We start from the raw sequence: 24367 nt of genomic DNA, 5'->3' as shown, positions 1-24367 counted from the left end.
TTTTACCGGGGACCCCGCCCAACCCAACTCCGGTGGCCAATGACCGGCATCCGCCGTGCGGCGTCCCGCCCCTAGCGCGTTGAAAAGGGGACCCCGTGCCAGGGGCGTCCCGCGGGCGGCTCAGTCGCGGCGGCGGAGGCGGCGAGAGAGGGTCTGCAGGCGGCCGCTCGGGAAGCTGCTGGCGCGGCCACCTCGCCCGCGGAGCTTGGAAGGTGGCGGGGTTGGTCCATGGCGGCAGGCACCTCCTCGTGTTGCCGGGGCGGGCTGCAGCCGCTCAGGGCCACCGTCCCCTTCCAGCTGCAGCACCGTCGAGGCGGAGATGGGGGCCGGGCAGGTAACTTGGGGGGGGGCGGGGGCGTCCGTTAAACGAGACCTGGCTAGGCCTAACTACATGGTGGGGGGGGACAGGGTAGGTAGCCGCCTGAGGGGGCAGCAGGTTAGGGGCCGTAGGTGGGCAAGCAAGCAAGCAAACAGTGAGGAAGGGGAATAAAACCGGTAAGTTCGAGGTGGGGGGGGGGTAGAAAGTGTTTGAGGGCTGTTGGGGAGCTGAGCAGCTGGGTGGGGTGCAGTAGAGAGGGGGAAGTAAGGTGGGGGAGCCATGTTGGAGTAAGGGCTGCATGAGGGCAAGTCATGGGTTCGGGGATGCGGGGGCTGAGAAAGCAATGGGTGCAAGTTGCTATTAAAATAAAGTGCAAAGAAGGCGAGTAGGGGTTGAGGTAGTTTCTGAGGTAGTCGGGCAATTATTAAATTTGTATGCTGCCCTTCATCTGAGGGCGATTGGTCTGTGGAGTTGAAGGGGCGAAGGTTAAGTCGAGGGGGCGCAGGGTGTGAACAATGAGGGGACCCCCCTCCCGCCAGTTTACAGCTGACAATAAGCTTATTAAGCGTGATTGAGTTCAGGCAGTCTGCAGGGACCCAAGTTGCTGGGTTGAACAGGCAGCAAAAACTCCAGGAGAGATTATCCCATCAAGAAACTGTAAAGTAATGCATATTGGGATGAACCAACACATACACCCCTCATAAAATCCTGCCTACATATTATACTGCTGGTGCGTGGGTTAGCACCAGAAAGGGGTCTTTGGGAGCCTGGTGGAAAGCTCCCCTGAAAAAGGCCTACTCTTTGAGTGTTGGAGAAAGCTAAAACAACACAACGTTGGAGATTAATAGGCTGCAAGTATCATTGTTGCCATATGATGTGGCCACGCTTGGGAATGCAGCCAGAGTTGTATTATTTTGAAGGGGGAAAAGGGACGTTGCACAGCTGAAAGAAGGCTCAGAAAAGAGCAGTTTAAAACGAAGTGGGTGTGGAGGAAGAAGGTGGGCGGTGCTGTTTTGGGGGGGTGGGGGTGTTCCCTGGAGCTGCTTGCACTGCAGGCTGGAGCTCTGTGGCCCAAGTTAGGATACCTATATGGAAGAAGGTATGAAAATATGTATATACAGTGAAGAAATGGGATAGGTCAAATTTTGGATGGGAGCGTAGAAGAAAAAAAAGGGTCAGCTTCTAGAGGGGGAGCCATAGTAGCCTGCTGCAACAAAAACAAGAGTTGTGGCATCTTTTTTTTAGAGGACTAATAATTGATGGAGGTGCTGCAGGTGGAACCAAGCAGGTTCAGGGCTCGGAGGGAATATTTAGTGGCTTTCCTGGGCTGTGAAAATGGAGGCTGCTTGAACAGGTGGGGATTTGTAAAAACATTTACAAATGGTCCTGGAACAGAGGAAGCTATAGGGCAGGTCAAACAGTGGGTGTGGAAAAGTTAGGCCGAGATCAGTGAAGAGCAGTAGCAGCTGAGAGCTTCTGTGTTGTGAAATGGTGGGAGCAGCAAGCACCTGGGGAGGGATGTGGAAGTAATGGGGGCAGCAGTAGCAGGGTGTTCTGCTATGTATTCGGTGTACTTGGCTATGATAAATGGCTAAAGAACATGGTAGGAGCTTAATGTAGGTAGGACAGGAGAAGGATTTAGTCTGGGGAAATGGGGGGGGCAGGACAGAACTTTGACAGAGATGGGGAGTAGTGATGCCCCATTATAGCACTCTTTCTCCTCTCTCCTGCACTTTGATTTCATTGCTATGATATTCTACCACCTCTTTTCTCTTCAGGGTTTTCTTGGGGGGGGGGCAGAGGCAACTGTATCTGGGTCATCTTGATTTAGCACCAGCCAGTTCGTGGCCAATGTTCCTTTGCAGACAAAATGGTTAACCTATTCAGGTGATTCTGTACATAACAGCAAAAAGCAGGAGCTAAAGCTGTCGGCGCATTTGCATGATGGATCGATCAGAAGTTGGAAACAGAGATAAGGATGTGCCTGTGCCTGTGGCAGCCTCAGTCTCTTGCTGTTCCCCTCCTCTAAATTCTTCTCTAGGGCGTATAGACGCTGTGTGTTTGTGCTTTGGGAAGCTGGGCTTCTCTTATTCTGTGGAGAGCTTGGCTTGGCTTACTGATCTTCCTTTACTGCTGTTGTGGTTTGCTTGACTTAATGTTTTAAAGAATAGAAAGCCATGCCTGTTTAATCTTAGGGTGAGTACCTAGTGCCAGATCATATGTACCTGTTGCGGTTCATATGTACCTAACACCTTATGCAAGCTCCCATAAAGGAGACTGAACTGTGATAATAAAGCATTAACAGTTGTTCGTTCAGATTGTATTCTTGTAGGAATATGTGTTTTTCCAGGCCTATCCCAAAGAGTACGCCAGAACACTTCATAGTGCTGTGTTGTTTTTTATAAGTTGAGGAAACAGTGCATTTTGAGTGAAGTCTTTTCACCTCTGCACATTTTAGTCTTAGAATCTGTTGCTCAGCTTGCTGGCAAAGGAGTGAAGTTCTCTCAGGGAGCTCTGGTTTGATCTAGTAGCTGAGGCTCTGCAAGGCTGTATTAGCTGTCACATCAAACCATTGATCCAGCTGGATGCTTTTTTTTTAACTTTGCAGTTATCTCTAGCAGTAAGAAATGTCAGTGAAGGTGGATCTGATTACAACAGTGTTGCCTTAAAACAGGTTGCCTTTTGACCAGTTTGGTGGATGTGCATCTTATTGGAGAAACTGCTAAACTCTTTATTTTGTTTTATGATGTTGGGGGGAATTAATAACACTGGGCTGCTAGCTTATAGAAGCCTGTCTATTCTTGCTCCATGTGCAGCTTATGACAACTTACTAAACTCCCCCAGGCAGCACACAGCAAGTCAGGATGCTCTGAGGTCGGCAGCTGTCCCATCATTAGTTGACAAATGCATTATTTTCAGTTGCCAAAGACAGGACCACAATGAAATCAGTAGAGTGCAATGTTATGGCCAGACTCCATAAGAAATTGCCCAAATTTCTGGCCTAGCTGCTCTTCATAAAAGGTGTACCTTTATATCTATTTTATTAGTGTATTGATGCCAATGTTTTCCTTTGAAAATATTGAAACCCATCCTAATAAGATGTTTGATTAGTAAAAAAAGGATTGCATTCTTCCATTTCCCCTTTTGAAATGAGCGTATCTTTTTTACTTTGTGAATCACCTAAAGGAGCTAATGGTGAGATCTGAACTGAAGGAATTGAATTCCAGTGTTAAGAAGTAAGGCTGTGTGTGCTGTGGGACAAGACTGAATAACTCCTTAGTGCCTTATTTTGAGCAGCTGACACACATCACAGCCATGATCTCTCTGTCCTAGCAAGGGGGTGTCCTGTAAAAACACCCTCTGTTCCCTAGTAATGCCTTTCAGACCCTGCACTACACACAGAGAGAAACTCTTCCTAGAGAGAAAGTATTTCCCCCTCTGGTGGACAAAGGCATCCTGGGGACCCTCATGTAACAACATTCCTATCAGCAAAATGGCTGGAGTTCAGGGCATGTGTTTGCCAGCTCAAAGGGGAATACAGAAGTGTAGATTTCACTTGTGTTTTATGTACATAATACAAGCTGAGTGTGTTTAAATAAGGAACCGAGAGCTCAGGGTCAGATGATGCTTGATGCCAGGAGATTTGAGCGTTTGCACCCAGATCTGCAGAAACCCACAAAAGCGGGGGGGGGGGGGAGAGGTTACTACTTGAGAAGCAAAAAGGATATGCAGTGGAGATATTGCATTCCTGCTTTGCTCTTTAAATTGCCCCCCCTCCCACGCACATGCACGTTTCTGCAAGATCGTGGCAGATCCAAGTTTAAACACACGCCTGCTTCTGTTTTCTATTACCAGCGCAACAAATGGAAAACGGAGAATTTCTCCAGAGATCCACACAGATCCCACAAGGCATTAGCAGCGTTGTAAGATTTAGATCCCCTCAAGGCTCCTTATCAAAATTAGGAGGCTGGGAAATGCCATCTGTTTTCAGTGAGACCTGATCCCTTAGATCCCATTTTCTCTTTCATTATCCAGTTCCGACTCTGGTACTAGTTAGGACCGAGGTGTGTTTTTTGTGTTCTGTTTTTTAAAAAAATACTACCCCTGTTACCAGAGGGCCTTGACAAATGACTCCCATTTGCAGAAAGTAGTTATTGCCGAGCCAGGGAAAGTACACGCAGTGCCTTAGAGGCATGCGAATTTATATTTCAGGCTGAGTGGGTAGAATGAAAGGAATACGAGATGGCAAGGCAGGTAATAGGCTCGCATGAAGAGGTGGTTGGGTTCTCCCCCCCCCCCCCAAAAAAAGGAGCTCTCAGCCTGCTTTGCATAGGATGTGTGTGCTCATGGCACCTGGGCAGAGGTGGTGGATGGAGCAGAATTAATAATATCAAAAATCTTCCCTGTGGTGGTGAATACAGTGGGCACAGCCTGTGCTTTTTCTTTCTGTGTGGGGCGAAGGGAAGTGGGCGTGAGAAAAATCTCCTTGACATCTGCCACCAAGCTGCTCTGCCGCCACCCTGCCTTCCTCAGCCTTAGGGAGCCTGCGGTGGGTGGTTACAGAGAAAGCACATTCACCCTGTAGCCCCTTGTGCCACAGCTCCTGCGGAAATGATGAGCTAGCTCTGAGCTCAGCATTCTGCCTCCTTGGTTACACACGTGTTGGGTGACACAGTTGAGCCTTGCACACTATGTGAAAACGATGCTTCCGGCTTCTGTTCAAACTCTGGCAGCTAGCCCCCAATCCTGGTGCTCGCACAACCCTGGCAACAGGCCCAGAAGCACTAAAATCTTGTAAGGTTGTGGTGGTAGTGGTTATTCCCCCGGTTAGGTGGTTAGCAATCCTAAAGTTGTTGAGGGGCACAAGAATGGAAAGGAGGAAGAGGAAACCTCAGTCCTGTTTTCATTTGGAGACAGTTGGCACTGGAATCATGGGAGGATTATCACCAGTGTTGCAACCAGTGTTTGCTTAAGGTGCCGAATGGCTCCTTAAACCAGGGTTACAGTCACCAGAATGGAATGTCTAGTTGCAATTTTTGGGGTCAGGCGGCTCGAAAGTCATATTTTTCAATATGGCTCTTTGGCTCCTGCAATTAATTCTGATTGTGCAGACAAAATATAGCAGAATTCTTCTACAGGATGTGCTGCTAGTGTGTGAAAATGGTCACGATCCAAGGATCCCTTGGCATGCGCCTCCAGATGGTGGAGACGTCGGGCACCATCCTGGCACCCGGGCTTCTTCACTTGGCCTCAAGTGGCTGATCGGCAGGTGCAAAATGCACCTGGTAAATTTCGAATGCTGGATGCACATGAACAGAAAAGCGGCTACCAAGAGAAGGCAGGTAGCAGTGGGAGGACTATTGCTGGCTGGAGATGGATAGCAACCTTAGATTCCCCAGCCTTGCTCTGCTGCACCTGGAAAACAACGTCACCAGCCCTGCCCATCAAGAGCAAGAAGCCGGCCACTCCCACAGCTTGAGCCTACTCATTTGGGAGCACAGCAGGCTGCTGTCAGTGGGGCAACCCCAAAGGGTAAGAGACTGTCCCTTTGGGTTGCTCCTTTGTGATGTGATTTGTTGTAGATGGACTTACTGAGACATTGGACCAGCTGGGAGTGGCTGCTAAGTGAGAGGTGGAATGCTCTGTAGCTCTGCGTGGCTGATAGGTGCTTTGTGGTTTTGCTGTTTTATATTGTTGCGATTAACCTGTATTCGTAGGTTGAACCCTTGAACAAAAAAAGCAGCACGTAAATAATCCGTAGAATAACAAGTTGCCCCCAAGGAAGACAAGATCCACTATGGTTTGATAACAGTTCTTGCCACAGAACTGCATCACCCTGCTCGAGTTTTTTTTCATATCACATGTTTGAACAGGCGCTAAAAGGTTTATCACGGAGGCAAGAGCGAAGTAAGGAAATTACAAATGTACATTTGTATCTGGCAATCAAAACCATACACGATAGGTAAGCATTGTCAGTTATGTCCTATTATCGCAGGGCAAACAACTCAACGTTATGTAAGCCCTGTTGAGTCACCTTTTCATTTCGTTTTCTTACTTACCTCTTGATAAAACGATCACCCCATCTTCATTAATATCCTGCAAACACAACCGCAACAGAGGGTAGTTACCATCTGCTAACCCATCAAGACACTGACTGGAATATATTGGAGCAAAAGTAGAAGGAGGCAAGTTACTCTCTCCTTTTTTTTGAAGAAAAAAAAAAGGCTTTCAGCCAAAGTTTTCATATTGTGTGTTTGTGTGTTTTACCACCTAGGAAATTCAGCTGTTCGCGCCTCTTTCCACCAACGGCTCATGCCACCTCGTTTTATTTAAGACATATGCACCGCTTTCTGCTATAAATAGTACAAAAGGCTGCTTGCAAATACCAAGGATAAAAATGGTGCCTGATGCCTATGTGAAAGATTCCCTCCTTGGTACCTTCTCTTCAGCCTCTCTGGGCCAGGCGGTTCCCCTGTCCCTGTGCTTTGAGGGAGGTTGCTCCAGAGAACTTGAGAGCAGAATGCTCTGCAGTTACCAGATGCCCATCGCCAGATGACAAACGCATGTCTTCAGCTGCCAAAAGCCATGAACCATAATAAAATCAGTGGAGTGCTACATTAGGGCCAGATTATAGAGGAGCAACTCCGGGTTTTGGCACAATTATGGCCTGGCTGCAGCATCAAACAGTTAATATGCCCATCTCCCCTAATATGCAGAGACACTTTCTCTCTCTCCCCCCCCAACCCCTTCAGTTGATTTTCCAATTCACTTTCAGCAGGAGTGTTGATTTCAGCATTGCATGGTGGTCTCTTTCTCTTACTCCACAATTAGGATGTTTATGAATGGTTTTTTAGCATTGCAGCAAACTCAGTCGGTGGCTGAGGGCCAGACAACAAGTTTTTGATGGTTATATATGAGGTCTGGTGGCTGCCATTGCAGTCTCCCGATCCATACAGTTGCTGGGACTTGTCCCTTCAAGAGAAGAAGCATAGGTCCAGAGTGTGACCCACTGGCACCTCCACCGTGCGTCTGGCATCGTGGCTGCAGGATAGGGGCCAGTCGTAGGGCGTGGCCTTCTTTGGCTGATTATAAAATGCATTGGGGGCTGGGGTGGAGGGGGCAGAAGAATCCCCTACTGCTGCTTGCCTAGGGCCTCCTTGGGTGCAAAGTAGGCAGCAGTGGTACAAAGTGCTGTAGGTGAGCAGGCCGAGAATGCTAGCACTCATGCAACAGAGCTGCACCCACAGTGCTGCCCTGCATGCAGTGTGTCTGCGCTCCCAAGTGGGAAGGTTTCATTGTCTCCATAAGCAGGCTTAACACACACTGGTACTGGGATTGGGGGGCCCAACTGCATGTTTCTTGGAAACACAACAAAAGGCAGGCGGAGGTGCTCCCTCCATCTCACAGAAGGGTGAGCAGGAAGAGTTGGAATGATGTACTGGAGGACAGATGCCCTTAACCTTTCTGTGTATACACCACTGCACTGCTAAGTCCCCCTCTCCTCCTTTGGACGCCTGTGTTTGAAATTAGCCAGGGGCATTTTGCACCTGACTCAGCCACTCATGAAGATGCCTGGGCGCCAGGATGACGCCTGACATCTCCACCATCTGGAGGTGCATGTCTGGAGATAACTGGATCTGGACTGTTTTCACACACTAATACCCCATCCTGTAGAATTCCATCAGTTATATTTTATCTGCACAATCGGAGTGAATTTCAGGAACCAGAATGCTTTTTCTGTGCAGCCTGAGCAGGAGCAGTGCACAACCTTACAGTTCATTGTTGCAGCTTGTCTTCACTTACCCCACCCTACTGCCCTGCTCAGTTGTGAAGAATATTCTTACATTATGAATGGTCTGTGTCACCATTAAGGGGAAAAAACCCCAGGAGGAATAGGATGATATATATGTGGACTGTCCCCAGATAAAGTTCTCAAGGTTCTTAACCCAGCTCAAGGTTGTCATCTGAACTAGTGAGATGTTTAACTGAGAATCAATCACAGCCAGTCCGCCATTTGAAAAAATAAGACTTGAGTAGTTGTGCCCCCAAAATGGCAACTAGACATTCTGTTTTGGGAACTGCAAGCTCTGTTTAAGGAGCGATTTGGCCCCTAGCTTTTATATTGTATCTGAGTTTTTAATACTATGGAAGAAAAACTACGTTTCAGGGCAGGGTAATTTAAATTGAAGTAGTAGTGGGTGGTTATTTCCCCCTAGGGATCTCCACTGGCATGCTGTCATAAGATGCACATGTGTCTAGCATCAGTGGGGGGAATCCAGATGTTGCTGAACTGCATCTCTCAGCACCCCAGGCCTTGCTGGTGGGGGCTGATGGGAGTTGGAGTCCAGCAGCATCTGGAGGACGAAGGACTCCCCACCCCTGGTGTAGCATGTCGTTCTGCTCCTGGCCTCTTCTTCAAGAGCAAAGTAACTCTCTTTCTTTACCCATTAGATATCTAAACATGAAACAGACGGGCAGGGTGTGGCAGTGGCAGCTGCCTGTTGCTGGTGCATTTGATTCCGAGAAGGCACTTAATTGTGGAGTGGATGCTAACGAAAGCCATGATTTCAGTCCTGGTCTCGTTCTCTTACCAAGCTGGAAAATGTGATGCTTGCTTCGGTCTAAGTTGAGTAAAACTGCCGTGTGAGCCACCAGCTAATTCCTCTCAGTTCTGTAAACTGGAAAAAAAAAATCTGTCAACTTTTCCTGCGTTTGAGGTCCATGTTGCTCGTTTCTATGCCTTTAGTACCCTCTCGTGTATCGTGGTGGGGTGGGGGGAGCCAAGCAGTCTTGCCTGGCATCATCGCTGCACAGATGGCTTAAATCTGGCATTCTGACAGCCTTTAAATGCAGAGCTGAGATCCTGATGGGGCATTTGTGCCGGAACAGTAGAGATTAGTCACCGCTTAATGGAAACAGTTCTGTGGAAGCTGACATACAAACTGCTAACATAGGTTGTGCTTCTGAGCAGACAGGATCTTGCTAGTCTTGGTAGAGGGGGATGCACCCTGCAGGTAGTGTGCTTGAGAGTTATCCTTCTCTGCCCCACCCCAAGAACCTCACCGCAGGGGGATGCTGTTGGCATAGTTTATTCTCCCCATTAAAGGTGCTTATGTCTCGAGCTTCTCCGTCCAGTAGTAACTTGCCCCTGCTGCCTGGATATATGGGGTGTGGGTGGGCTGTGGCTCCTCAAGAAGACCTCTGCACATGTTCAGAAAGTAGGCATTCCAAAGTGCATTGCCAACCCTAGTCCTCTTGACCTCCACTCTTAAGTGTAAGCCCTGGCTGGTGAATTTTACCAATTGCTTCCTTTAATGTACTCTTCTCTCTCTCTTTCTCTGCTGAAGCACTCAAGGCTTTGAAATAAGGGACAGCAAGCTCAGAGGCATGTTACAAGAGGGGCATAAGGAAATCCAGGCACCAGCTTTTCCATAACATTACCATGTTTCTTGCTGGAGACTGGCTTCCAAACTTGTGCCTGTTAGCCGTGATGGGTATGGGTATTCCCCCCCCCCCCGTGCCTTCAGTTGGAGGCAGCTGTGCTTCTGAATACCTGTTGCTGGAAACCTCAGGAAGGGAGAGTGCTCTTTTGCTAGAATCCTGCTTGCTGGTTGGCCACTATGAGAACGGGACGCCGGACTAAATGACTCATTGGCCAGATGCAGCAGGCTCTTCCTGTGTTCTTAACAGCCCAGAGTGAATGGCAGCTGGTCCCCGCATTGATCTGACCATCGTGGGTCCTGGCTATCTCATCCCTTTTGCTGATTTAGCCAGGTGCAATTGCAGTTTGGTGGAGTCAGTTCTGAGAGGGGGAGAATCCAAATGACTGTTGGACCCAGGCAAACCAATGGAGGGTGGTGAAAGAAGCACCACTGTTTTCTCCATGCTGCTTTTGGCTCCAGGAGAGCTGTTGGGGACGGTGTGGTCACCTAGGGTTTCCCCCTGTGTGCCCAGTGATCATTCTTGCTTGCCGCAGTTTGGGCCATTCAGTGCCGATATCTGGAGGAGAGAAGGCTGCTTCTGCCTCCTTCCCACCCGTCCCGTGCCAGAACTCTGGATTTCTGGGAGCAAAATGGAATCGGTGGAAGTAGTTTGGGCCAGAAGACTCGAGGCTTCTGCCCAGAGATTGTCTAGGCAGTTAAAACGGAGCAGCTGAATCTACTGGTCCCTGCTTGCTAATCGGCTGATAAGAAAGTAGGTTATGGAAACTAGCAAAGCAGAGGCTTCGGAACAGACATGAGCGGTAGTTGGCAGTCATCCCCTTCTCAACCAGGGCAAAGGGAGCATTTCTCTCTGGCTTGCAGCACATTGTGGTGATATTTCACTTTTCAGGAACTTGCTGTTACAAAAAACCGAGGTGACTCATCCATCTGACGCTGGGGGTTTTCATTGGAACCTCTCCGCCAAATAGTTTCCTTGCAGCCTAGGTGAAGTGCACCAGTCCAAGAGCAGAGAGGGAAACCACTGTGAAACTTTTGCCTTTTTTTTTTTTTTTTTTTTTTGGAAGCACCAGGCATGTTGGCTAGTTAGGGTGTGTGTGTGTGTGTGTGTGTGTGTGTGTGTGTGTGTGTGTAGGGGTGGGGGTTGCTGGTTAGTTGGTTGGTCAGTCGGGATGCTGCTTGCCAAATAGAGCAAACTGGGTGTATTCTTGGCCGGGTGGAAATGTTTGGATGCCGAAGGACAAAAGTTCCACTTTGCGTCGTCGGTGTGGGTGGATGGAGCTGATGGAAGAGAGCTTTTATATTGTGAACAACTGCTGGCTCTTCTCCTGCCTAGCAAAGAATGGAAAGTAAGAGTGTCTCTACTATGAGCTGGATGTTTTAGCTACTGGGCCTAGTGGAGCAGTAAGCAGTAGGATACGTGTCTGGGTGGAGGGGAGAACCCAGAGCAGGCTTACCCAAACTTGGGTCTCCAGCTGTTTTCCAACTACAATCATCCCTGACCACTGGTCTTGCCAGGTAGGGGAGTTGCAGTCCAAAAACAGCTGGAGAGACAAGTTGGGGAAACACTGATCTAGAGTATCTTCCTACCCCCACCCCCCAAAAAAAACCTGGTGGTCTCCTATTAGCCTTGACTGTTGCCCACACTGTTGGGAGCCCAAAATGCCTGGAGGGCACCAAGACTGGCATAGAATTGGCAGTATCAATTTTCCTGACTTTCAACAGTGTCCAGAGTCTGGGGCTGTTTACTACCGCTTCCTTGTTGCAGCCAGGCTGCTCACAATAATAATAGGCTCCATCTGTGCTATATACATTGAAAGCAGTAGCACGCCGCTTTAAACAGCCATGGTTTGCTCCAAAGAATCGTGGGAATGGTGGTTGAAGGCTGCTGACGGATCCCCCGCCCTTTATTCTCTGAGCTACAATTCTCAAGAGTGGGTGTTAACAAGCAATCCCTCTTCCTAGGGAACTCTGGGAATTGTGGTTCTTCAAGGGGGAACAGGGGTCGCCTAACAACTCCCAACAACATCCTTAGAAGGCTGCGGCTCCCAGGATTCTTTGGGGGGAGGCCATGTCTTTTAAAGGGGTGTGGTGCTTCTTATATAAATGTATAGTGCAGATGGGGGGGGTCTAAATGTTTCCTTTGCTGCAGGTGTTAAAGATTTGTGGTGCTCGTTTTGTGGTGGTTCTGGAAGAACTTCTCTACACGGGAAGTTTCCGTGGAATGTTAATACTTTCTTTGGGTCATTGCTAGGTTGCTGTTTTTCCTTGTGCTACTCTTGTCAGAAGGTTTTGCTTGTCAGAAGGTTTTGCACTGCGACTTGGGGCTATTGCTGCCTGTGCCTCCCCAGAATGCAGTGCAAAATAATAATAATAATAATAATAATAATAATAATAATAATAATAATAATAATAATAGCAAAGTTCTTGGGTGCTATCAACAAAAGCTGCATAATTCTTCTGTTTTTATCCTAATAACTCTCGGCCAGAAGAAACTCAAAAGTGGCTAACAGTTGAAACATACAATGCTTTCGAACTACTGTAGAAAGATGACCTGGTCATACTTGGCAACTTGTGCCATATTTGGCAGCTCCCCTAAGGCTACTAATAATTGTGGTTGTACCTTGTATGTGTACTCTTGTCTTAGTGTAGCTAGTGTTCACAACCTATTTTATGACTTGTGGTTGTTGTAGTAATTTGCAGCTTTTATTTTGCACTCATGGTTTTGGTTTAAACAATCGCGCTATGAGAAAAGGGCAACCCGCAGTTGCGTATTGCAATAAATGGAAACCACAGTGGCAGCGCTTGTCAGATCATCCAAAGGTTGTAAGGCCTGCCTAGGCAGAAGCGTTGAGCAGTTTCTTAGCCATTCCAACTGCTTTAGGCTGATGGGTCTTGCAAGGAGAAAGGTCTTCCAGGCTACAAAAATGTTGCTTCTGTTTAAGGTTTCATTTCGTATGCAACGTGCATTCATACCGGTGTATGCTTAGCTGCACGTATAAGTATGATGTAAGGATGCCTGAGCACATGGTAAACTTATGGAACCAGACCGCACATGAGACATTTGGTTTTTGCAGCAGCATGAAACACTTCCAGCACTCAGACCACTGTCTGGAGAAGAGTGTTGCAGGCACACCCACACTCAAATAGAGAACTCGGCTACCCATGCATTAATTCAAAGAGAATATTTTATTGTAGTGTTGTTGGTTGGACTACAACTCCCATCATCCCTAGCTAGCAGGACCCCAGCGGTCAGGGATGATTGGAGTTGTAGTCCAACAGCAACTGGAGACCCAAGCTTGAGAAACACAGTTCTATTATTAAATTTCTACCTCGCCCTTCCAGAAAATATGGGGAGTTCTTTCCAGCATTGGGGTCAAGCTGAGATGAATAGCAGCAGCAGTTCAGATACCTGCTGTACTGCTAGTGAAAAAGAGTGCAGAAGTCGAGCGGAGAGGGGAATGTGGGACTCCCATTAGCTCCTGTGGCTCTGGTTGTATTGTACGCAACAGTATTATATTCCATTGTGTGCATTGATCTATCCAGATGTTTTATTTCTGGCCCTCTGCATGATGCAGTCGTATGAGCTAGGAAGGGACTGTTGCATGCGTTCCTGAGAGCCAATGCAGCCGAGCATTGGGGGGGGGTCGCGAGGAAGGAGCAGAACCCCCCCTTTTTGCCCCCTCTCCAAAATGCTGATTCCCTGCCTCCACCTTCGCTCAGTGTGTAAAAACAAGACTAGGGAATTAAAAAGGAGCTGTCCCAGACGGAGGAGCCCCAGATGTGAGGCAGCTGCCACACTGGTGGCCCGAGATAGTGCCGGTTCCATTTATCTCCGAGCTGTTCTGTTCTGGACGTCCCCCCCCCACTCCCCAGATCAGAGATGCTCAGCTAGCGATGGGAGTCTAGAATATGCAGCCAGGTGTGGCTGGGCTGAACCCAGCCTAATGGACTAGGCTGATAATAGAGCTGTGCTGTAAACAGGACACCCCACCCTGCCTCTGCTTCTCTCACATGCCATCTTTGTCTTGCAGCGAGCATTGTTTTGCTGCCTCTGGTGTATTTTTAGGCCGTGCTGCTTTGACAGGAGCTGAGAAGTGCTCCCAGGCCAGCTGTTGGGACTGCAATCTTTCTTGGCTCTGCGCTCTCTGTCTGTCTGTCTGTCTGTCTGTGCAGCCACTGATTTCACAGGTGCCTTCAGTGTGGCAGGGCCTATCAGGTGCGAGTTATATGGGGGGGGCGTTTACCAGCTGACCACCCCAACCCTGGGTTCATGAGTTTGTGCAGACTGCCTTTTCACCACTGAGCGGCCACAGCTCTAGGGTTAAAGGGCAGAGCTTTTGGGCTACTGAACCAGCCTCCCGAGCTGGCTTGCGACTGCTCTGAAACGGAGTGCGCATTGCATGCGCCTCAAATAGAGCCTGCCTGATGCTCAGTCAACAACCGGTGGAGGGGGTGCCTTAAATAGCTGCTAAACTGCTGTGAGTCAGGAGCTCTGAATCTGAGCTGCCAGAGATCTCTCCTTGGCAGCGTACCAGGAGGTCCCGGCTTTGGTTATTACGAGTGCATATTAATTTACGTGTAAATGAAAAAGCAAACAATCTCCAGCCTTGGGGCTTGGGTTGGCATTTCTCTTTTGCTTTAAACGCGGTAGCTGGGAGCGTGATAGCTGAGAGTGAGCTGGGAGCCAGGAAATCGTCACTTCAGAGCTCTCCGGCTCAAACCACAAATTTGCGGGTGGCTCTGTGCCACTTGGTCTGTGTCAGCGCTTCCTCCCCCCCAAAGTACATCGATAACGCAGGCGTGTGCTGTGGGAGGAGCTGTAGAGTTTGCTACGAGAACGTGCTGTGAAGTGGTTAGATATTCCATAAATCTGAAGTATTACAATGCGGTTCTTGGGGCCTTTGCAGGTCATGATAACAGTGTTTTCATTTCTTCTCCCTAATCAGGCTAGTACCAGTTACTTGCAGATAGCCCAGTATTCTTCTGCTACTACTACTGCTGCTGCTGCTGCTGCTGCTGCTGCTGCTGCTGCTGCTGCTAAAGTGGGGAGGGTGAAAACTTTGATGCAAGGGGGTGGCTGCTGCACCCCTTTTTGCTTTACCAAAGAAACTGATTGGGTGAGAGAAGGAAGCATGCACTCTGTGCCGGCAAGCAGGGGTGTCTAGCCTTCGAAAAGCTAAATATGAAAAAGCAACCCCCAAGAAATGGGGAAGCTGGACAGAGCAGGGCAATAACATACGCTGGATGCAGTGTTCGAAACTCCCATTGTTCTAGGCCAGGGGTCAGCAAACTTTTTCAGCAGGGGGCCGGTCCACTGTCCCTCAGACCTTGTGGGGGGCTGGACTATATTTTGAGAAAAAGAATGAATTCCTATGCCCCACAAATAACCCAGAGATGCATTTTAAATAAAAGACTACATTCTGCTCATGTAAAAACACGCTGATTCGCGGACTGGATTTAGTAGGCCATTGAGCCGGATTCAGCCCCTGGGCCTTAGTTTGCCTACCCATGGTTCAGGCCAGGCATAGGCAAACTCCGGCCCTCCAGATGTTTGGGACTACAATTCCCATCATCCCTAGCTAACAGGACCAGTGGTAAGGGATGATGGGAATTGTAATTCCAAACATCTGGAGGGCCAGAGTTTGCATACTATGCCTTGTTTAGGCACATTTTGCGACAGGGAATTTGGTTAGCATTTGGTTTCTGAGCTCTGAGCGCAGTACTGTGCCTACGAATTCAGATTAAAACTGCAGAGTATGGAAGGAAAGGAGGGCCCTTTTCTGCCTCTCCACTTCCAGCTACTCTTAAGACTGGAGAAGAGACCCTCTTAAGAATATTAGAATAATAAGAATATTATTGAAAAATAAAGACTTTAGAGCCATCTTGCCCCCAAATGGCAACTAGACATTCCATTTTGGCGACTGCAACCTTGGTTTAAGGAGCCATTTGGCCCCTAGCTTATATATCTGAGTTTCTAACACTGGTGGAGAGAGCGCAGTTGCACTCAGGTCCTCCTTGCAGGTTTTCTATAGGCATCTACTTGGCCCCTGTGATGCTGGACTAGATTGGCCTATGGCCTGATCTCTTCTGTTTTTAAGGGGCCTGACTCTGCACAAGGCAAAGCTTCCTACGGGTCATAGAATCATAGAGTTGGAAGAGACCACAAGGGCCATCGAGTCCAACCCCCTGCCAAGCAGGAAACACCATCAGAGCACTCCTGACATATGGTTGTCAAGCCTCTGCTTAAAGACCTCCAAAGAAGGAGACTCCACCACACTCCTTGGCAGCAAATTCCACTGTCGAACAGCTCTTACTGTCAGGAAGTTCTTCCTAATGTTTTAGGTGGAATCTTCTTTCTTGTAGTTTGGATCCATTGCTCTGTGTCCGCTTCTCTGGAGCAGCAGAAAACAACCTTTCTCCCTCCTCTATGTGACATCCTTTTATATATTTGAACATGGCTATCATATCACCCCTTAACCTCCTCTTCTCCAGGCTAAACATGCCCAGCTCCCTTAGCCTTTCCTCATAAGGCATCGTTTCCAGGCCTTTGACCATTTTGGTTGCCCTCCTCTGGACACGTTCCAGTTTGTCAGTGTCCTTCTTGAACTGTGGTGCCCAGAACTGGACACAGTACTCCAGGTGAGGTCTGACCAGAGCAGAATACAGTGGCACTATTACTTCCCTTGATCTAGATGCTATACTCCTATTGATGCAGCCCAGAATTGCATTGGCTTTTTTAGCTGCCGCGTCACACTGTTGGCTCATGTCAAGTTTGTGGTCAACCAAGACTCCTAGATCCTTTTCACATGTACTGCTCTCAAGCCAGGTGTCACCCATCTTGTATTTGTGCCTCTCATTTTTTTTTGCCCAAGTGCAATACTTTACATTTCTCCCTGTTAAAATTCATCTTGTTTGTTTTGGCCCAGTTCTCTAATCTGTCAAGGTCGTTTTGAAGTGTGATCCTGTCCTCTGGGGTGTTAGCCACCCCTCCCAGTTTGGTGTCATCTGCAAATTTGATCAGGATGCCCTTGAGTCCATCATCCAAGTCGTTGATAAAGATGTTGAATAAGACCGGGCCCAAGACAGAACCCTGTGGCACCCCCCTGGTCACTCTTCTCCAGGATGAAGAGGAACCATTGATGAGCACCCTTTGGGTTCGGTCAGTCAGCCAGTTACAAATCCACTGAGTGGTAGCATAGTCAAGACCGTATTTTACCAGCTTCTTTACAAGAACAAGGGTCTTGAGTCTCCATTATGATTAAACTGCATGCGACACTGTTCAGGGCACAGCTTGCTTTATATCCATCCGTCAAGGTTCTTGAGGTGGCGAATGTCACATATATGCTGCTCAGGACCCATGTGGTTAACAGCACTTGTGAGCGCTGTACAGTGTGCTTCCTTTGCCAATGAGTGAGCTGGCTCTCGCACATCTGAAATCAAAAGTGCAGAGGCTCTTGAGGTTTCAGTAATAAAACCTGCTATGATTAACACTTAAGATCAGGCACCGTGGCCTGCCTAAGCCTACCTAGTGGCTTTAGATAAAGTTGGATCATTGCTCAGGGCTGTTTCCAAGAAGGGTATCTCTCCTGTTCCTACCAGGAGATGCCAGGGATTAAGACCTTTTGCCTTCAAAGTGTGTGCTTTTACAACTGAGCTGTGGTCTCGTTCCTCCCCTGCCAACAAGCCATGGCTTGGCAAAGCTGAGATCTTGGGTCCCCGAACTGAGGCTTAGCCTATCAACTTCCAGAAATGCTGGGGACCAGGGACTGGGCATGCTGGGAAGCAGGAATGTTCACAGAGCACAGCTGTTCCTAAATATGGCTGCAGCCGTTGGCATCAGAAATAAGTGCATAAAATAGACTTGCCCCGGCACAGTCAAGGAAATAGTAATCATCATTTTACTAAGAAAATAGTTGCAGATCCTTGTAATAATTTGGGGAGGCCTACACCAGGCCCAGCCTACATGCGTACAGTCTAAAAATAAGAGGAGGGGATGCATTCCTGTACAGAAGCAATTGGGAAGCGAATGTATTAAGATGCAATTAGATGTCTGTCCCAAGGGCTGGGTGTTACACCATCTCATCTCGTATTTCATCTCTAAGCCTGTGAGGAAGGTTCAGCTGAGAGAATTGCCCAAGGCCACTGAGCAAGCCAGTGGATTGGGGGGGGGGGCGTGTTTCTCACGCTAAATTGGATACAGGTGCAGTTTGTTCAGAAGGCGCTTAGATTGCCTCTGTTGCAAAGGAGGTGTGAGTCTCCCTTTCCCTTTGGAAAAACCTGGGGAAGGTGCAGCCAGTCCTTTTCACACATAGAATCAGAGTTGGAAGGGACCCACGAGGGTCATCTAGTCCAATCTTTTTGCCCAACGTGCGACTCGAACCCATAACCCTAAGACTAAGAGTTTCACGTTCTACCGAGTGAGCTATTAAAGAATAATAATAATAATAATAATAATAATAATAATAATAAATAAATTGTTTATACCCTGCCCATCTGGCTGGGTTTCCCCAGCCACTCTGGGCGGCTTCCAACAGAATATTAAAATACAATAGTCTATTAAACATTAAAAGCTTCCCTAAACAGGGCTGCTGTCTTCTAAAAGTCTGGTAGTTGTTGTTCTCTTTGACATCTGCTGGGAGGGCGTTCCACAGGGCGGGTGCCACTACTGAGAAGGCCCTCTGCCTGGTTCCCTGTAACCTCACTTCTCGCAGCGAGGGAACTGCCAGAAGGTCCTAGGCACTGGACCTCAGTGTCCAGGCAGAATGATGGGGGTGGAAACGCTCCTTCAGGTATACTGGGCCGAGGCCGTTTAAGGCTTTAAAGGTCAGCTCCAACACTTTGAATTGTGCTCGGAAACAGTCGATGCTGACTGTCTGTCTTAAAGGGGAAGGGCAGTAGTAGTGCTTTGTTTGCAGGTGCACCCTTCCCAACTGACTTGTACAGGAAGAGGGTTTAGCAGGACTTAAATAAATGCTTGGAAACTTGTTGCTAGCTCCTGCAATCTAGAAAGCTGATCTGTTGCATTGGCCCTTCAAGGTAGACAAGTGAGCTCTTCCTGGCTTTGTCCCGGTTCGCCTGTCACAGTAAACCGTAGCTAGGAATATGCTGTGAACACAGAGAGGGGTCCTGTTTTGTTTCTCCCCTAACATGCGTACAGGAGTTGCAAGCCGCACCTCTAGGCTTAGCTTTATGTCTGATCATGGTGTTTTGCTCCAAACAAACCACAGCGCAGAGCCAAGGTTTATTCTCACGGCTTGTTTGAGCTAAACAAATGGTCCATCGTAAAGCTAAAGCCAGATATCCTGGCTTGTCACTGCTGTACATGGTAAGGAGAGTTGCGTTCACAGTAAACCATTAACCATGCGTGGCAGCCTTTGCGTCCTGGAATTTCCAAGGCCAGCAATAATGAAATACAGTCGTACAAATTTTAAATTGGTTACAGTAAATAAGCAATGAAACGGCGCAACAAGTAACAGGAGGTCGATAGCAATAAAAGGAAAAAGAATTGAGTTGCTGACAAGCAAAAGCAGAGTTTTGACTGAGCATCTTATAAGCAAATCAAGAGAGGATCAGAGGAGTAAAAAGAGCGACTCAGATTTGCATGAAATTTGTGCTTGCTGGTCTGTGTGCGCTGTGTATAGAAATACAGTACATTTCACTCTAATACAACTCACTATAGTGGGGAAGCTTGGCCAGCTGACTGGGGTGCCTATTCGGTCTGCTGTCGAGGTGCCGACGGTTGTTTGGCAACATCAGGACCCCTCCTGCTCTCCCTTCTTAGGGTTCTTGAAACTGGGCTTGGACCAGCTAGCCTTTTGAGCCTGTAAACCTGTCTTCCATAAAAAGTAGGGCGCATTGACCATCTTCCAAATGAGCTTTCCTTGGGGAAGAGTTCCCAAACCCGGGAACCGCTGCAGAGAAGGCCTTAATCCCACGTGCCCACCTGCCACATCTTGGATGGAAAGGGTTCACAGAGAAGGGCGTCAAATGCCATCCAAGTGGGAGGAGGCAACCTTAAGGATAGTGTGGGCTTTAAAGGTCAAAATTAGCACTTTGGATTGTGCTTGGGAACCGGGAGCCAACGGAGACGGCACAACATCACAGAGCTCCGTAGTCCAAAAAACAAAATCCAAGCTTTGGTAAATACCCCTCGTCTGTGGAATGCTCTCCCCAGGGAAGTTCGCCTGGAGCCTTCCTTATGCACCTTTAGGTGCCAGGCAAAAACGTTCCTCTTTATCTAGACATTTGGCTGATTCGATTTACATCCTATGCCCTTTTAAAATGGGGGGGGGGGTAATTGGTGGGTTGTTGTTTTTATTTTTATTAGGTGTTTTGTGTTTTTATATTTTGATTTTATTATGTGAATCAGCCTGAGACCCCCAGATATAGGGTGGTATATAAATTCTAATAATAATAATTAATTAATTAATAATGGTACTCTAGGTGCTGAATTTTGAACAAGCTGGAGTATCCAAATGGGGAATCTATATTAAATATTCCAAATTATACATATTATTCAATAATCAATCAGTCCAAGTATTATGCCAAATTACAAAAAAAAATTGGAGGTATCTTCCCATGTTCTGAGGTTGGGGGGCTCTGATCATCTCATACTTCTACTGCTTTCATAATTTCCACAATAGTTCCCATAAATTATTCCGATGTTACCGTATTTTTCGCCCCATAGGACGCACCGGCCCATAGGACGCACCAAGTTTTTAGGGGGGGAAATAAAGGGGGGGAATTATTCCCCCCCCCCCGGCGCTTGCGGGGCAGGCAGCGGGGAGAAACGCTCTTCTCCCCACCGCCCGCCTGCAGACCAGGTCCGGGGATAGCGGGAAGACACACTGCGCCTCCCAGCTGTCCCTGGAGCTTGTGGGGCTGGCGGCGGGGAGAAGCACGCGTCTCCCCGCCGTCAGCCTCCAAACCACATTGGGAGACAGCGGGATGGCACCGTTCTGCCTCCCCGCTGTCCCCCGACCTTGTGGGGCTGGCGCTGCAGCTCTCCTGAAGCCTGGAGAGTGAGAGGGGTCAGTGCACACCGACCCCTCTCGCTCTCCAGGCTTCAGCGAAAGCCTGCATTCGCCCCATAGGACGCACACACATTTCCCCTTCATTTTTGGAGGGGAAAAAGTGCGTCCTATAGGGCGAAAAATACGGTAATCGTCGTTACTTTTCACAGCCTCTGAGTTTATCAAACAAGCGAGATCAAACAAAACAATATATTCTGTGTGGAATTTACGTCCAGAGTTCCCTCCAAATGGGGAACCTAAGGCACTTCTGGCAATGAACAGATAAAGTGTTGAAATTATATGAATGGCATATGCCAAAACAAGACGCAGCCCCGTCTATTTGCAAAATTTTCGGGAGATTCGGCAGGGTGCGGAGGGAATCTGCTAATAATTGTTCCTTCCCTTTTGGGGGTTTATGATTTAGTTCTTGTTGCTTATTCAGAAGCACACGCATCAGAAAGGTTAGGGAAATCATATGGCCGGCCTACGCACCATACATTTAAAGGATTTGGCTTCCTGGGAACTGTAGTTTGCCCCCTCACAGAGCTACACTTCCCTACACTACAGATAAGCTCCTGCTGCAGGTAGAAGAGATTTAGGAGTGATGCTTCAAATTCTTAACTTGTTTCTCTTCCTTCCTCTCCAGCCAGTGTCCCATGTGCTGCGGCCGGTCCGGTCGAGAAGGCCTGCCGGAACAGGCCCCCCCGGGTGAGGCGCACCTCCTCCCTAGACACCGTCCTTGGATTGTATCTCTTGGGCCAGTGGCCTCGGGATGCGGAAGGAGCTGCCGTAGCGCATATGAGTGACAAATCCACCCAGGTACTAGAGCTACCTTTTTGCAGGGACATTGGGGGATCATGGAGGGATGACGGGACAGATCATGAAGGTGGCAGGAGATGTTACCTGGTTGGGCTTGTGTTTCCTGAGGTCAGGCTGGGATCTGCAGCGATGTGTTTACACGAGCGCTCTCAACTTAAATGCTTCGTAAGAAAAGCTTTGCCAGATCAGGCCAGAGGTTCACCTTGTCCTGCACAGAGCTGAGTGATGCACTGAGAAATTATCTAAAACGATTATGGCGTTCAGATCATGATACTGGTTTCAGACAATTTGAGCTGGCGATAAAACGTGCCAGTTCAAATGGCCTGCAGACAGCAAAGGCGCAGGGAGGCAGGCAAAAGGAGCCTAAGGTGGGAAGGAGGGAGCAGCCGAGATACATTCCAGAGTCGGACATTGTGGTATTCAGCTGCTGGTATATCACAATGTTGAAAACCAGATATCTCTCGGTCCTACTCACCCCACCACTGTCCCCTTCCTTATTGCAAACTTCCAATTTGTTGCCAAGTCCCGTACAGTTCTGTCTGCAGTATGGCGATCTTGGTGCCCAGCCCCAGTAAACACCATGCAAAGTCTTGGGGGACCAGGAGTGGTCCTTGGCTATAGGCAAGAGATGCCTGGAGTAGGGCTGGGCGATAACAGCTTTTCAGCATCGCGGTATATCACCAGCCAAACATCGCGGTCGGGCGATATACCACGATGTTGAAAAACAAGCTGCATTGGCCTCCGCTTGCGAGGCACGGTTGAAATTGCCGCAGCTCTCACCGTGGGAACTGAGGCAGCTTCGCCGCTTCCCTAGCAGACTGGGACAAGGCAGTTTGTTTGTGCAGCTCAGCTGGGGCGTGGGAGGGCTCCCGAGCCCCCACTGAGCCATCCCTGGTGCTCTCCCCGTTTGTGTGAGAGCCAGCACTGGGCTGGCGGATCCTTTAACTGTTCGGCTGAGGTTAGCCTACTCCTCAGCTGTGCACTTAAAAGATGCAGAGGGAGGAACAAGCTGTATCGGCGCCTCACCAATGCAGATTTTTTTCCTCCCTCTGCACAGTATGATATATCGCTGGTGAAACCGCCATCAAGTCCCTCTGCTAGTAGCGCTTGCTGGAGGAAGTCGCTAGTAGAGGGACTCGGAGGCGGTGTCAGTTTCACCAGCAATATACTGCTGAGTGAAGTCGACATCGCGGTCTGCTCCTCATCCCGGTCCTGGGTGATATATTGATATATCGCCCAGGCCTAGCCTGGAGGGGCTGCTTTGCAGTTGTGTTGCACAACCACGGGGTTTGGCTTCTGTGGCGATGCAGGTGATCTGAAGAACCTCTGCTTTCATCTTACTTGCAGCCCACACGGTTGTCAAGCAGACAGTGCTTGATGGGGAAGCGAGAGGCGGTTGCTAAGGAGGCATCAGTTGCTGGATGACGGGCAACAAGCGTTGCAGTCCAGCTGCATCTGGAGTGCCGCAGGTTCCCCATCCTTGCTACACTCCACAAAAGCATTTAATATGTCTGTTAGTCCTTAAAGGGTGCGACCGGACTGTTTGGTTGGAGAGACAGGCAAAAGACAGGTGTGCCCTTCCCAGGCATTCAACCCAGTAGCTGAACGTAACCTCTTTGTTCTAATTATCAGGTTACAGGTTCAATCCCCGTATGGGACAGCTGACTATTCCTGTATTGGCAGGGGGTTGGACTAGATCAGGCTTCCTCAACTACAATTCCCATCATCCCTGAGCACTGGTCCTGCTAGCTAGTTGTAGGCCGAAAGCATCTGGAGGGCCGAGAGGGAGGAAGCCTGGACTAGATCCTCAGGGTCCCTTCCAACGCTACAACCCATATTCTGTCTCCACATTTGGTGGCTGTACATGGTAAGGAAGAGTAGGAAGCATTAAGGAACTTTAAAGTGGGGCCTGAAGTCGGAAACGAAAGTACTTAAAAATAAAACTGTGTGTGCTGTTTGTGTCTTTTGCGCCAAACAGCAATACCCCCAACCTGGAGAAAACAACCCATGAGCAGAAATGGATTTGCTGCGCTTGGAGTGAGGGCTGTCTCCAACAGCCTGCGACTGTACAGTGGTACCTCGGGTTAAGAACTTAATTCGTTCTGGAAGTCCGTTTTTAACCTGAAGCTGTTCTTAACCTGAAGCACCACTTTAGCTAATGGGGCCTCCTGCTGCTGCCGCGCCACTGGAGCACGATTTCTGTTCTCATCCTGAAGCAAAGTTCTTAACCCGAGGTACTATTTCTGGGTTAGCGGAGTCTGTAACCTGAAGCGTCTGTAACCTGAAGCATATGTAACTCGAGGTACCACTGTACTGAGAACCCTCAGTGCCTCCCCACAGGGGACCATCTTTTGTTCAGCAACAGCATTGCCCAGCCTCCTTTCCCTTTGGCTGAAGCTAAACCAAGGCTATGCACCCGGGGAGGGGAATATCCCGGTCACTGTTTTGCAACCCTCTTGTAAAACCAGATGTGCAAGGGTTTAAGCTGGACTTTTAAAATTCAACTTAGATTGTGGGGAAAAAATTCTGCTGGAAAACATTGAGCCGGGTAAACTAGAAGTCTAAATGCCTTTCCCTGCAAAATGCATGCATGCCCAGGCTGAGTGAGAGTGCTCTCCTAAGTCTCAAGCCCTGCTCTTTGTGTCTGGCTTTCTAGGGAAGGCCTTCCCTGTTGTGCTTCTGCTGGTTAGAGGCAAAGCTTGACTTTTCCTTGGCTTTTGTTGCAGAGGCAGCTGTCCTCCTGGAATGGGGCTCAGTGCTCCGAGGCTCTTTCA

General features: G+C 48.6%; 1 protein-coding gene across 2 annotated transcripts in view; it reads left to right on the top strand.

Annotated features, from left to right (window-relative positions):
* Positions 1-79: 79 nt before the first annotated feature.
* The window catches only part of FAM117A (family with sequence similarity 117 member A), a 40871-nt gene continuing 16583 nt past the window's right edge, over positions 80-24367 (top strand). The window contains exons 1-2 of one of the 2 annotated variants that reach the window (XM_083583289.1): positions 80-334; positions 21421-21593. In XM_083583289.1, coding sequence (XP_083439415.1) covers positions 229-334; positions 21421-21593 — 279 coding nt within the window. In that variant the 5' untranslated portion in view covers positions 80-228. Of the gene's footprint in view, positions 335-6197; positions 6282-21420; positions 21594-24367 lie in introns of those variants that run through there. The other variant, XM_083583290.1, reaches the window with a different exon arrangement.

The sequence above is a fragment of the Podarcis filfolensis genome (assembly GCF_964270895.1).
Source record: "Podarcis filfolensis genome assembly, chromosome: 13".
NCBI lineage: Eukaryota > Metazoa > Chordata > Lepidosauria > Squamata > Lacertidae > Podarcis > Podarcis filfolensis.
Note: the sequence above shows the minus strand (reverse complement) of the source record. Positions and strands in the feature narration are given on the sequence as shown.